Consider the following 15,475-nt stretch of genomic DNA (forward strand, 5'->3'; position numbering starts at 1 on the left):
TTGCGTCTTCCCAGACAAAAAAATAGGTTCATGTGTTGAAGTCCTAACTCTCAGTACCTCATAATGTAAGTGTATTTAGAGTTAAGAGGTTTTCAAGTTAAAATGAGATCATTAGTGGGGGGTGGGCTAATCCATTATGAATGGTATGCTTATAAAAAGGGAATCATTTTGACATAGAGAGATACATACAGATACACACAGAGAGAATGCTGTGTGAAGATTAGAGCTGTGCTGTCATGGCCAAGCAAATACCAGAAGTTAGGAGAGGGCCCTAAATTGATCTTTTCCTGGTGTCTTCAGAACAAGCATGGATTTGCACCTTGATCTTAGACTTCCAGCCTCCAGAACTGTGAGACAATAAATTTTTGTTATTTAAGCCCCTCAGTTTGTGGTATTTTGTTACAGCAGTCCTAGAAAACTCATACACTTGTATTTCTTAGATTGACCATTACTTGTAATAACATCTCATAGAAATATTTCTTCATTAGCCCTTATGAGGATATATAAGGTCCTTCTTTTCCAATTTCAAGGAAAGTAGGTCTAAAACCCCTTCTGGCCTCTCAGTTAACATGCTTCTCAAGAATAGAGAAGGTAAGGCATCTCCCTATTATATGTGATTTTTTAAAAGATTTTATTTATTTATTTGAGAGAGAGAGAGAGCATGAGCAAGCCGAAGGGTAGAGGGAGAAGCAGACTCCCTACTGAGCAGGGAGCCTGATGTGGGACTTGATCCCAGGACCCTGGGATCATGACCTGAGCCAAAGGCAGTTGCTTAATTGACTCAGCCACCCAGGTGCCCTATAAGTGATTCTAATTCTAGTTTTTTAATATCTCACTAAGCCTAGGCTATTCATACAGGCCATGGACTGATGGAATAGATAGGTGGATGGATGGATGGATGGATGGATGGATGGATGGATGGATGGAGAGAGATGATAGATGATAGATAGATGATAGATATAGACAGATAGACGATAGATAGGAGATAGAGAAAGGCAGAACAATCTCTATTTCTATCTCTGTATATATGTCTACACGTGCATCTCTATTCTCTGTATCTATACTGCTTTTTAAGAAACATAATAATAGCATAAGCTTCTCCCCCCATTTTATCAAAAACTTGCTACAAACATCATTTTAATAAAGTTTTCATGTCATACTCTCTCATATGTTTGTATTCACTATGATTTGCCAACCATAATGTATTGTTAGGAAGTTGATGCCCCCTCCTCTTTTGCCATATTTTCTGAGATAAAACTTTGTTCACATTTCAGAATAATTTCTGAAAATAGTGTACCAGAAAGACAATTATTAGATCAAGGCTATAAACATTTTTAATATTCTTGATACTTATTGCCAAATTGCTTTGCAGAAAAGCTGGTGTTCTTTCCTTTGGAGTTTAATCCCAAGACAGTTCTTTGTAACAAGAGAAGGAAATAAGGTCATGAAGAGCAGTGGGAGCATTAGCATTCAGTTGCCACAAACAATTAATGAGTGTTTCCTTACAAAAAAGCTCTAAGCCCTGCATAGTGTATCCATAACATGCAGGTAATTCAAGCAATCTCTGGCTCCATCTTTCTGGAACCCAACATAAAAATGCAGTGTGGGTTATTAAATTGTCAGCTCATGTGCTGAGCAGAAGTCATCTCTATCCTCTCCATTCTCTGGCTTGTTTCTTCTCAAGTGTTTAGTTCAGAGATAATTTTCAGTAAACTGTTGTCACTTGAAAATAAACAGTCTGGACAGTGTACAGTCCATTCGGAATACTGAGAAAATAAACAACCTAGGATATGCTCCCTGCTTGTTTTTGGAGCCCTTTTTGGAATGTGTCCTCCAGATACTTTACTTTCTTCCCTAAAGCAGAAGTTTTATTTAAAATAAAGCAAAGCTACTTCTTTGGTACTTCTGGGCAATCCTTTTTTGAAGAACCACAGCAATGAGTGGCTTTGGAGCCCTACTTCGAAGAAACCAGTCCATCCTTCTGGTGCTCTTTCTTTTGCAAATTCAAAGTCTGGGTTTGGACATGGATAGCCGTCCTACCACTGAAGTCTGTGCCACACACACAATTGCACCAGGACCCAAAGGTGAGGAAAGAAAAACAAAATGTTCATATATAGTAAATGAACTCTCTTCCCTCCTCCCTCAACCCTACTGTAACTCTCAATGACTTTCTCTTCTCCCTAGTGTGCGTCTTCCTTCTCTTCCTTCTATTTTGGAAAACCAATGGCCTGTTATTTTTGTAAAAACCTTCGCTGATGTTAGGTAAGAGCATGTTGGGAGGGGGTGGACCTCACCCAGGGCACGGGAAAATTCCCTCCTCCATGCTGTTCCAGGGGGAAGTACACAAGCCAAGACGTTAGTCTTTCAGGAATGCTTTCCTTAATACCTTCTCTATTCTTTGGCTCTTTTTATTCCAACGCCTTTCTCAGCACTGATTTTGGTAAAGTTACCAGGCAAAAGCTACGTAAGGAGAAAATTAAATCTTCTGAATATTTCATTCAATGAGTGGGCTTCCTATGAAGAAGAAAATTTTTGTTGAGGATGCAGGTAGTGTATAAATGAAATTTCTTTATTGAAAGTGGAGTCTTTGGGGCCAAGTGCCTCCAGCTGAAGGGTGATAGACTATTGCAGAATTTTTTCAAGTAGAGCCAAGGTCTAAATGTGCTTCAAGCAACTGGTTGATAAAAAATGCTGTTGTTTTCCTGGTTTTAGTTCTGACCCTTTTGTTCTGGAAGTGGTCACTGCAGTGCAAATTGGTGCTCCCTTATTAGTAATTCATGCTATGTTTCTCCAGGCTATAGGGTGGAAGAATTGCAGCTGCTTAAAATTTTAAATAGAAAAAAAGGGTTTTTCAGAAAAAGCAGAAATACATTGCCCTATGCTTGCCAGTTATTTAAATGTGTATTGCTTAAAGTGCCTTTTTCTTAATCAGTGAATTAATTTCCTCCTAAGATTGCAATCCAAGCTTTAACCTTTGATACCATAAAATAAATGCAGGGAGGAAAAATGAGACCTTGGGGCTTCCAAATAATTTCTTGGGTGAATAAATGAATAATGTGAGGGCAAATGTTCAGGAAAGAAAGTTTTGATTAGAATTAAAAGTATTTACTTAGAACTATTACTGGACTTTCCAATAATGTACAAGGAACTTTGTGTTATTCCTGAAGTATCATGGAAAATGCTGAAAATTAAAGTTTTCCTTGTCCCTGCAAATGGGAGAGTCCATTTGAAAATAGCACCGTTAATTTTCCTTGCAGAGAAACTACAAATTTCAAGCTAGAAGAAGAATGGACAAAGTGTTGTCAAAATATCCCAAGTATCATGCATTCCAGTACAACAATTCTGTTTATTCCAATTCAGCCAACATATATCAAATACCTATTAAGTGCCAAGCATTATTTTAGGCATAAGAGATGCATTAAATAACATATATTAGTGTCATGAGCAGTAGAGAAAGAAAAAATTTAGGAGGGAGGAGTGGGCAATTAATTTTTATTGGATACCAACAGCCTGTTCATCATGGTCTTCCTACCCTCATTTCTTAATGCAAAACATCCCCCTTCCCACTAGAAACCTTGCTAAGATTTCAAACAATGTAAATCTTTCATTCTTTTCCTGAGCTTGTGTCATCTAGAACCCCAGGGGTTCCAGAACAAAGTCTGCTAGGAACCTGGTATGATTTTTTTCTTCCCCCAGAGTCTGAGGACTTTGCATCAAAATGAATTCTAGGTTCCTTTCTTATGAAAAATATTCCACAATTCTGGAACGGAATGTACCGAATACCTCCTACATCTCAGGCCTCATGTTCAGTGCTAAAGGTTTCAAATTAAAGCCCTTGTCCTAGAACATGTCTACATTTCAAGCTTTGTATTAGATTGCAAAATCTTGGACTCAGGGCTGAGTTACTTGGTTTTTTCTTTGCAAATTGCCTGTATTCATGCATATGGAGCACCATGCGTGTGCTCATCACCGACTCTCTGCCACCCTAGGCATCGTGCTGGATGCCGTGCCTACAAATGAAAAATAAGACTTAGCCTTCGTCTTCTCTCAAGATATAAACTGCCATCTACTCTACCTCATTCCTTCATGAACATGGTAATAGCGCCTCCCTACCCCTGAACAAGGCAGATTTGCATATTTATTTCTAAAAAAAAAAAATACTAATAATAAAGAAAAGGAAAAAAAAAGCTTGATGGCTAAAGAAATATTTAAAGGACGGAATTACTGCTTCTGTTTAATATATTTTTCCTAAGAGCAGGCTGGTGTGTATTTTTCTCCATGGCTAATCATGTCAATACCATAGTTATCAGCGCTGTGCTCAGAAACTTCTAGGTACTCTAAGAAACAATAAAAGGAGTTTTCCCTAAATTCATTTGGGAGACTGAGAACTAAATAAACTATTTAGAGTTGCAGGTGGAAAACAAGTAATGTTAACCTGTCATATAATATGTTGTCCAATACAGACTCACCATTTTCTTACTGCATTATTTCCCAAGCATGACTTGGTGGTAAGAAAGATATTGAACTAAATCTGTTTTGATCTTCAGTATGCTATTACATCTATTTATGCTTTAGTTTCTTTATTTGCAAAGGGAGCTTCATTAGAGAACTGTTTTAAGAATAATATAAGCTAACAAATGTAAACTTTAAGCCGTGTAGGCAGTATAAATAGATAATTCTATTTGTCTTTCCTTCCTCTCCCTATTTATCTGTCTGCTGAGTAACAATTTTGGGAATAAGCAATGTTCCAATTATCAAAACTTCTTTGTTGAAAGCTATCTTTATTTTTCTCTCTATGCCTTAAATTTATTATTTTATGCTGTTTAGTAGAAAATGTTCTCTTTCCCACCTGTGTCGGTTCTTGAAACTATTCATGTACAATTCTGACCTCTAGTGGTTTCCCTTGAGAACAGCAGTGGCAGGAAATTTTAACAAGAAATGTTAAAAAGAAATGTAAGAGCAATAAGAAATATTTGAGTGATGATTCACAATTTCCAAAGTATTTTCAAGTAGATTATCTTGTTTAATTTTTCATAATTGCCCTATGTGGTAGCAATTACTTTAAACTTAAAAGATAAGGAAACAATGTCAACAAGGCCAAGTGGAACCCTCACGGTCTCTCACATACTTATAGAACAGATAAGCAATTTGAACTTTAGCTCTGGCCTTCTGGCTCTGGGTCCAGTGCCATTCTATGACATCCACTGGCTTCTATTAGAATCAGGTTTGAAAATATAGTCCACTGACCCCTATGTGATAAGAAATGGATGCGACAATGCCTGAGAACATGGCATTCATGTCACCTCACAGCTCAACATTGTACTGGATACTAACATACGCTGAAAGTAATGATATGCCTTCTTTTTGATAATCAACTCCATTACTTCATTAGTTTGCTTGGAAATTAAAGATATTTTGCCTTATTGCTCATGTTGGCTTCCATTAACCTTTTTGTTTAGGAGCTTTTTTTTTTCAATGACTTTTGTGTGTGTGGCCTAAAAGTTGCTTTGCCTTCCATCTGGCTTCTCCCTACTTCTCCCACATCAAACTCCTTTTCCACCTGTAGTCTGCTTCAGGCATCCTTGCTTTGTCTCTCATTCCTGGCCCAGGATCTTTGTATTTGATGCTCCTTCTGTCTGGCCTAAACTTAGCCCAGCCCAGATCCTCCTTCCCAAGGATCGTTCCTTCTCATTTAGGTTTTAGCTCAAATGCCATTTGCACAGTAGGCCCTACTGGATACCCCCTTACTCTCTGGATCCTAGCTATATCAAGTTATTTCCAGGAATCTTTTCAGCCTCCAGTGCAAACAAGCTTCTCATGACTTCCCCAAACAGATGGCCAGATATGCCCAGAAATGTCTGGATCACTTTCACAGCCAATTTGGAAGTCTCACTACCTGTAATGTAACTATCAGAGGTAACTTGGTTTAATTCCATTTATTTTTGCATTTGTTAAAGCTGAAGCCCAGAGAGGTAAGATTACTTGTTCTAAGTCATACATTGATGAACTGACAGTAGGACTAGAACTGGAACTCCTGTTCCAATCACCAGGCCAGTCATTGTTCCATTCTGCCAGGTTACATCATCACCCTCACGTTTCATCAGTCTCATTAAGCATGAAATGATCCTTCCTTTAGCTTTCTAAATTAACATTAGAAAAGGAGTTCTGTGAGGTAAATGCATAAACATCATACGGAATTGTTTTAGCTCGGTCACCTTGATATAAATTAAGTTGCTAATTTCTTTCTGGTGGCTTTATCAGAGAGGTTAAGCAAGTAGGTATTTTTCCCAAGACCTTTATATTAACTATATTAATTCACTATATTCTTTCATTGAGAGTTTTAATATGTATTTTATGCATAAAGACAGGCCGAAATTTTAAGTGGCTTGGCCAGGGTGTTCCAAACCATTTTTTCCTCTCCTTTTCCCTTTGGGTAGATACCAAGAAAGCATCTCAAGGTTAGACCAGAAAGGGAAGAGTAAAACTCCAGTCAATCAAGGTGTGAGCAAAGATGATTCAGGAGATATGATGATAACATTCAAAAAAATTTAGTTTGTTTCATTTTAATAAGCATGCATCCTTTACCCAGGCTCCCCCTTTCCTCAACTCCCTTGCACAATAACTTGGCTATCCATCTATCATCGCTAGGGCCATAGTAGTAGTAGGTACTTGCATGTTGGCAAAGATTATGGACTTTGAATTTGAGCTCTGCCACTTACTTTGTCTTTGAGACCTTAAGCCTCAGTGTCTTCATTCTTTAAATAGAGATAATGTTATTGTCTGTCTCAAATGCTTAATTTGAAAATTAAAACATGTAGCATATAGCTTAGCTCTCCTCATTTTTCCCATTAGCTTCCATTTTCCATTACCATAAGCTCCCTCTCTCCCCACATCCCTAATGAAAGGCTCACAGATTGTAAAGTTCGCTCCTTAAATAGAAATCCATCAAGGAAATGCCACCACCTTCTGCTCCTTGCTGCAATTTCCTTTCTCTTGCAGTTCCCCTGCAAAGTCAACTCTTGTCAGTAGTTCACAAACTTGAGATCCCCTTTTCTCTTCACTCATGTTGCCTTCTTTCCCTTGTTCTCCGACTGAGTCTGGTGTTCTTGATCAATTAAGTAGGAATAACAATAGTATAAATACCCCTAGGGATGTAATGGGATTAAATGAGCTAAAATCCACAAAACCAAACCTCAGTTTTCTTTTTAGTAATAAAAGATTGGATGATAAGTGTGACTACCTTAAGGGGTCTTGGTGAGGAGAAATGAGTTAAGCCACACAAAGCACTTAGTACTGTCCCTGACATATTGCCAACGACCCTTTAAATATTCGAAAACCATGGATTAGCAAAACTCAAGAGAAAATGAGAATGTTTTTCCTGCTTTCTGGTCTTTTTTCGTCCTTTAGGGAATATTTTCCTGTGCCCCAGGCAGGCAGTTTTGTTGGCCTTGGGTCACCGACCATATGTGTAGGCCAGATACAACTTAAGTCTTTCACTCTTTATTTGTGTTTATGAAATTCTACATCTGTTAGAAATGGTGTTGTTTGGCCTTTTCACATATTTTTTGGATATTCTGATCCATAAGCAATCTTGTTTGGTTTTTGCACCACATATTTGATCTGTAATATTGATAATTTTACAAAACTCTTTAAATTATATTCTAGAACATTCTCTGCTCTTTTATAAATTATAATTATAAATATGTGCAGTAAAAATCTGACACTCAGAGACTCAACTGAAGTCGCATCTAAAGAATTTAATTGTTTTCAAATTATTTACTGTGATTGGTCTTGACTTGAAAACTCTAGAACCATTATTTCAGGTCTCTTGTGGCCACTTGAGAACACTTATATCTGTTAAACAAATGATATGAGTATGAGTCTTTAGAATTTACCAAGGATTTATCAATTAATTTTTTTAGTTCCACTGACATACTATAGGAATCATTATCCCTATTTAAAGAGAGGGATAAATAAATAAAGGAAGGAAGCAAGGAAAGAAGGAAGGAACGAATGAACTAACGAATGAACTAAAGCCCACTACTCTTGCCTGTGACTCTTCTGAGGGTCATTTATTTGACAACAGCCAGGGATGAGTGTATGTGCAAGACATTACAGTATGGAGTGCAGTCGAAAATAGTTTAAATGATGTTGTTCTGCCTTGCTTGAGATGAACAAAAATCTAGAAAAGGATTTTGACATTCAGAGCCAAAGTACCCCCCCCCTTAGACCACATGCTGAGTGTCCAAAGAGGCCCTTATGTCCAAAGGGAGCTTGGGAGATGGAAAAATGTCACAAGTGTAACAATATGCTGCAGACCAAAGTGAAAGTCTCCAAAGAGAAGGAGGGACTTGGTTATATTACAAAGGAAGGTCTCTAGAATGGATTTATCTTAGCCCTTGAAGAGCAAGGCTAGACCATGCCACCAGTGATCTTGGGGCAAAGTCCCACAAACCAAATACACTGAAATAATGCTCACATGGAGTGGACAAAGGCAAGGGATATGACCTTCTTTCTTAGCTTAGAGGACCCTGAAGGGACGCAGTATCATGTTGGTATTATTCTAAGGTGACCCAGCCATGCTAACGTGGAACTTTCTCCTGATCCCTCTTCCTGTTTCTCTAACATTGTAGCTCTGCACAGATGAGGGTATGCAAAATTAAAATGCTTGGCATTCATTGATGCCAGGGTATTCCTGCACCTGCCTACAAGGCTTTACCATTGAGAACCGAATCGCCCAAAATGCATCATTTTACCGCTTATTTTCCTGTATTTCTTCCTATCTTACTTTTTGGAATTAGAAATATGGGTGGATGTGGGAGGTTAGGGCAGAGTACTCTGCCGTGTCGAAATGCATCCCTAATGCAACAAATTTATTGACTTAATTTTCAGGTCAGTGGAGACCTACTCTTACAACAGGGGTGTCCAATGGTGGAGAAACTAAGTGTTATTCTACCTCAATCTTTTAATAAGGTGGAGCACAGAATGTTTTCCCTCTTCTAGCTCCAATGGCTTCATTGTAAATGGAAACTTACTGCACTTTGTTAACTTAATTTTCATTATACCTTGGGTTTTCTTTCTTCTTCTTTTTTTCTGGTTTTGCTTTTCACAGCTACTCTGTAGAAGTTTTAAGATTGTATCAGGTCTGACTAGTCAAATGACAGTTTAAACCAGAAGAGTCAATGGAAGTCTGAGTAGGAGAATGAAGGAACTTAGATATTTTTTCAGGTAGACAAATCTCTTGGCAGGGCGGAAGATAGGCTGAAGGACTGAAAGGATGTGAGAAGATCCTGGTGGGACATGAACTAAAAATGAGAGATGAATTAGGGCTGTTGGGATAGGGAGAAAGACGGGAGATTAGAGAGAGATTTCAGAAGCAAAACTGGCAGATGATGATGAGTTCTGAACAGTCTGAGCTGCCTCTGGACATCCATATGGAAAAGTCCAGTAAGCAGTTGAAAATAGAGATCATAAATATTTTTTAGGCACTTCTTCTCTACAAAAACAAATCACACTATTTGTCTTGACTCATGGTTTTTGTAACTTGTCTCATTTAGTGGAATCATCAGGGAGGACACTGTCATTCTCACAGATGGGTGGGATGTCCACGGGTTGGGATGTTGGGATATAATCGCATAGCTATTACTCATAATGCTGTTCTTTTTCTTTACATTAGCTTCTGCCCCACTTTGTACTGAAAGGGATTTTAGACAGAATATTGTGTGTTACATCTACAGAGTGCTGTAAACGTTTCAACACCAGAGGCACAAATCTCTGGAAGCAAAACTACACATCAGCCAGGGAGTTGCAAATCTGCAGAGCCAAGGTATGGGCTAAAGAGGCACTGCCTGCCCTTGGCCTCTTCTTTGTATCCCTCTGACTTCTAGAGGCTAGAAATTCTGGGTGGCCTAGTGGATGATACTATCATATCATACATTTCTCGAGCGCTCACTGCATTCCAGGCACCATTCGACCCTTCATATGCATTAGCACATTTACTCCTCTCAAAAACACTGTGAAGGAGATATTTCAATATTCTGATTTACTAGTGAGGAAACTTCGACTTACAGAATTTAAGTGGGTTGCCAGTGAGCCAGTGATGGAACCAGCACTTGAACTAAGCCCTCAGATCCCAGATCTTCTGCTCTTAACTACTGCAAAATAAAAATGTATTGCAGAAGCATGCCACTTTGTCCTGGATGGAGGGGATTCCTCCTTGCATTTGTTTCTACTGACTTGGCTGTGAGTGCATTTTAATAATGAATGATATGCAGGAGGAAGAAAATCTGCCCAACAAAACTTAATATTGTATTTTTCATTAAGTACAATGTTAGTTGTTTTCCTTTTTTCTCCCTGTTACTCGGACATGCAATGACTACAAAAAACTTGCAGGTTCCAGGTAGTAATTCTTCTTAAACCAAATAAACCTGAAAACAAAGAAGAGGTGCTTTATTTTTTTTATCTTTTATTGTTATGTTAATCACCATACATTACATCATTGGTTTTTGATGTAGTGTTCCATGATTCATTATTTGCGTATAACACCCAGTGCTCCATGCAGTACATGCCCTCTTTAATACCCATCACCAGGCTAACCCATCCCCCCACCCTCCTCCCCTCTAGAACCCTCAGTTTGTTTTTCAGAGTCCATCGTCTCTCATGGTTCGTCTCCCCCTCCGACTTATTCCCCTTCATTCTTCCCCTTCTGCTATCTTCTTCTTTTTCTTTTTTCTTAACATATGTTGCATTATTTGTTTCAGAAGTACAGATCTGTGATTCATCAGTCTTGCACAATTCACAGCGCTCACCATAGCACATACCCTACCCAATGTCTGTCACCCAGCCACCCCATCCCTCCCACCCCCCACCACTCCAGCAACACTCAGTTTGTTTCCTGAGATTAAGAATTCCTCATATCAGTGAGGTCATATGATACATGTCTTTCTCTGATTGACTTATTTCACTCAGCATAACACCCTCCAGTTCCATCCACGTTGTTGCAAATGGTAAGATCTCATTCCTTTTGATGGCTACATAATATTCCATTGTGTATATATACCACCTCTTCTTTATCCATTCATCTGTCGATGGACATCTTGGCTCTTTCCACAGTTTGGCTATTGTGGACATTGCTGCTATAAACATTGGGGTGTATGTACCCCTTCGGCTCCCTACATTTGTATCTTTGTGGTAAATACCCAGTAGTGCAATTGCTGGATCGTATGGTAGCTCTATTTTCAACTGTTTGAGGAACCTCCATACTGTTTTCCAGAGTGGTTGCACCAGCTTGCATTCCCACCAACAGTGTAGGAGGGTTCCCCTTTCTCTGCAACCCCGCCAACATCTGTGGTTTCCTGACTTGTTAATTTTAGCCATTCTGACTGGTGTGAGGTGGTATCTCATTGAGGTTTTGATTTGGATTTCCCTGATACCGAGCGATGTTGAGCACTTTTTCATGTGTCTGTTGGCCATTTGGATGTCTTCTTTGGAAAAATGTCTCTTCATGTCATCTGCCCATTTCTCGATTGGATTATTTGTTCTTTGCGTGTTGAGTTTGGTAAGTTCTTTATAGATTTTGGATACTAGCCTTTTATCTGATACGTCATTTGCAAATATTTTCTCCCATTCTGTCGGTTGTCTTTTGGTTTTGTGGACTGTTTCTTTTGCTGTGCAAAAGCTTTTTATCTTGATGAAATCCCGATAGTTCATTTTTGCCTTGCTTCCCTTGCCTTTGGCGATGTTTCTAGGAAGAATTTGCTGCGGCTGAGGTCGAAGAGGTTGCTACCTATGTTCTCCTTTAGGATTTTGATGGACTCCTGTCTCACATTTAGGTCTTTCAACCATTAGGAGTCTCTTTTTGTGTGTGGTGTAAGGAACTGGTCCAGTTTCATTCTTCTGCATGTGGCTGTCCAATTTTCCCAACACCATTTGTTGAAGAGACTGTCTTTTTCCCACTGGACATTCTTTCCAGCTTTGTCAAAGATTAGTTGACCATAGAGTTGAGGGTCCATTTCTTGGCTCTCGATTCTGTTCTACTGATCTATGTGTCTGTTTTTGTGCCAGTACCATACTGTCTTGATGATGACAGCTTTGTAATAGAGCTGGAAGTCCGGAATTGTGATGCTGCCAGCTTTGCTTTTCTTTTTCAACATTCCTCTGGCTATTCGGGGTCTCTTCTGGTTCCATACAAATTTTAGGATTATTTGTTCCATTTCTTTGAAAAGCATGGATGGTATCTTGATGGGGATTGCATTGAATGTGTAGATTGTTCTAGGTAGCATTGACATCTTCACAATGTTTGTTCTTCCAATCCATGAGCTTGGAACGTTTTTCCATTTCTTTGTGTCTTCTTCAATTTCTTTCATGAGTATTTTATAGTTTTCTGAGTACAGATCCTTTAGAAGAGGTGCCTTGTAATTCAAGTAGGAAACACTGCAGGATCCTTGAAATCCTCACTTTTTTTTTTGCTAGGTTATACAGGAACTAGCTGAAGGGGGAATAAAGTTTAGGGGACTCTGAGATTGATGGGGCACAATAAAGGGATTGGTTGACATCATGGTCAAGCACATCAACAACCTGGGTTGGATCATAGGAAGCACCTAGGAAACATAGTTGTCATCAATATTGTCATTGATATTGTTATTAAATTAATCACAATATATGTCCCTACATATTATATTTCCTTACATTGTTTAGAATATTAATATAGAAAAAGCATTTCTATTCTATTTCCTTAGTTGATACATCATCTTGTCATCTGAGGAGAGAGCCTATAGATGAATAAAAGCCAAATCTCCTTACCAGGGAGAAGAAAAGAGATCATTGATCTTTTCAAAATCTCACCTTGTTAGATGCCAACAACACACATGATAATTTCCCATTCATAGTACTCATAACATTTATAAGACCTTGTTTGGTGTCTCCTTCCCACCAAACTTTTAGGCTTAGATCATGTCTAGTCGGAGACAGTGTTGTATGCCTAGGACTCAACACAGGACTTAGTAGCTGGTAGAGACTCAATAAATATTTGTTCAAGTAATGAATGAGTGAGTGAGCAAATTGTGAAGTTTTGAGCAGCTCTTGAGAACAAAGTGTAAAATACCTGCCCTCAAAACAAGGAACTTGCACTCTAATTGAGTAGTTGACATTAATACAAAAAGTTAAATAACAGTGTGCTTTAAAATAATACCCTAAGGCAGGAATTAGAGAGTAGTAACAAGGAACCAGATGGTGAATTACCAAGGAAATAATTCTATCAATAAATTCAGAGAATTTAGAATTTGAGACGAGACTCATGGGTAAAATTTACAAAAGGAGAGAAGATCCACAGTTTCTTTAATTATTTATGATTTATTTTTCAAATTGCAAGAGTATTTCATGCTTGTTGAAACACATAGCATGTGTATTATGCTAAGCGAAATAAGTCATTCAGAGAAAGACAAATGCCATACGATTTTACTCATATGTGGAATTTAAGAAACAAAACAGATGAACATAGGGGAAGGGAAAGAAAAATAAAATAAAATGAAAATAGAGAGGGAGGCAAGCCATAAGAGACACTGAACTCTGGGAAACAAACTGAAGGTTCCAGGAGGGGAGGTGGGTAGGGGAATGGGGTAACTGGGTGATGGGCGTTAAGGAGGGCACTTGACGTAATGAGCACTGGGTGTTATATGCAACTGATGAATCACTAAATTCTACCCCCGAAACTAATAATACAGTACATGCTAACTAAATTGAATTTAAATAAACAATTTAATTTAAAAATACCATATAACATGTGTAAATATGTGCAGAATAAAAATGTGTAAAGAAAAAGCTAATGATCTCACTTTTCACTGTGACTCTTCCATTTTCCGAACCACTCCACCTATGTAACCATCATTAATAGCTTGGTATTAACATGTTTCTCTATATTTTTTCTGTTTATTTATTTTTTCTTTTAAATGGGATCATATGCAAATGACTCTCCAAGAGACAGTCTTTATATAATATAACATGGAGATCACACCTTCTTCAGAGGTCTTTCTCGAACTCATTATTTTTGGCAACTGCACAATATTTCTCAGTTTCATGATGATGATACACTTTCAGATTGTTTATGGTTTTGTTTTTGCCACTATAAACATTCTCATATATATAAATACACACACATGTATATACATTAGTTCTTACAGTTATTCTCATAAAATAGGTTCCCTAAGATACAATGGAAGGTGTGGATTCTTTATTTTAATCCTTATTGACAGACTAGCTTCCAGAAACGCTGTAGCAATTCATGTGTTACCAGAAGCAATGACTGAGTGCTGTCTGCATCTATGGCATCTTTAAATGCTACTAGTTTTTTAGATTATTACTAAATCTGATGGCAACATATGATAATAGACATTTCCATATTACTTTTCTGACTAATAGTGAGTATGGACATTGTTCATCTATCATTTATTGTTTATATTTTTAGATCATCTTTTTATTTCACTTATTGTCTTTTTGCAAAAGCTTTTCACATGTTAAGAATATTAATCACCTTATATATGTCTTAGGGCTTGATTTTTTCCTTGTTTGTCATATATTTGTTTATAAACCCTATATAGTTATGTGACTTCTTTTACCATATAAAAAGTTTTAATTTCTCATGTGGTCATATATGTCTTTCTTCCCTTTTATGACTTCTGCTTTTTTCCTCTGGAGAGATGAACTTCAAACAGAGAGAAAAGCCTTTCAATGGTGGAATGAATTGAAAGACCTTTTAATGAAAAATGAATAAACAAGTTGAACAGGCATAGAAGGTTATGCAAGTCAATGTCAGAAAATAACACCAGAAAGTTCCATTGATGCCAGTCTGTGAAAATCCAAACGCTAGACTAACTAGTTTGGACTTAGCCTATAAACACAGAGGAACTGCTGAAATGTTTTGAATGGGACAGTTTTGTAATGAAAATGTGATTTTTATCAAGATTCGTTTGCAAGATGGCTTGAAAAAGTGAAGCTCAGATCTAAGGAAACTAATATTTCAACAATTATACATTGAACAGACACTATTCTAGGCACTTGGATCACCAGTGAATAAAACACCAGGAAGACCATTTAGGGACCACCTGCAAGGAATGGGGATTAGAGTATTAGCCCAGGGAAAGGTAGAAAAATGGCAGCAGGGCGAGAGGAAAAAGAAAGGACGCATGTGAAAAAAAGTAAGAATCAAGGCGGGAATTCGGAAGGAGGAAGTGCCAAAACCCATTTGGGGACTGAGCCTGGCAGATGAGAGCATGGCAGTGACACTGGGAGAGATGGGCAAATAAGAGGAGGAAACAAAAGCATGGGGTGGAGGGAAGAGTAGAGCCAGGCTGGCTGCCCTCCTAGGTTACGAGCCCTCACACAGACCTCTCGGCTGGCTCAAGTCCATTCATTAATCAGCCATTTGTGAGAATAACATTTTAATCAATGACTAGTTTATTTGACTGTATTGTCATTAAGC

The 15,475-nt window shown here is 38.1% G+C and overlaps 1 protein-coding gene across 3 annotated transcripts in view; it reads left to right on the plus strand.

The window, feature by feature from the left end:
- Positions 1-1,832: 1,832 nt before the first annotated feature.
- COLEC10 (collectin subfamily member 10) overlaps positions 1,833-15,475 on the plus strand; it is a 39,541-nt gene continuing 25,898 nt past the window's right edge. For all 3 annotated transcript variants that reach the window (XM_027617411.2, XM_027617417.2, XM_027617424.2), the window contains exon 1: positions 1,833-2,084. In XM_027617411.2, coding sequence (XP_027473212.1) covers positions 1,937-2,084 — 148 coding nt within the window. In that variant the 5' untranslated portion in view covers positions 1,833-1,936. The remainder of the gene's footprint in view (positions 2,085-15,475) is intronic.

The sequence above is a fragment of the Zalophus californianus genome, chromosome 4, assembly GCF_009762305.2.
Source record: "Zalophus californianus isolate mZalCal1 chromosome 4, mZalCal1.pri.v2, whole genome shotgun sequence".
In the NCBI taxonomy this organism is placed as follows: Eukaryota; Metazoa; Chordata; class Mammalia; order Carnivora; family Otariidae; genus Zalophus; species Zalophus californianus.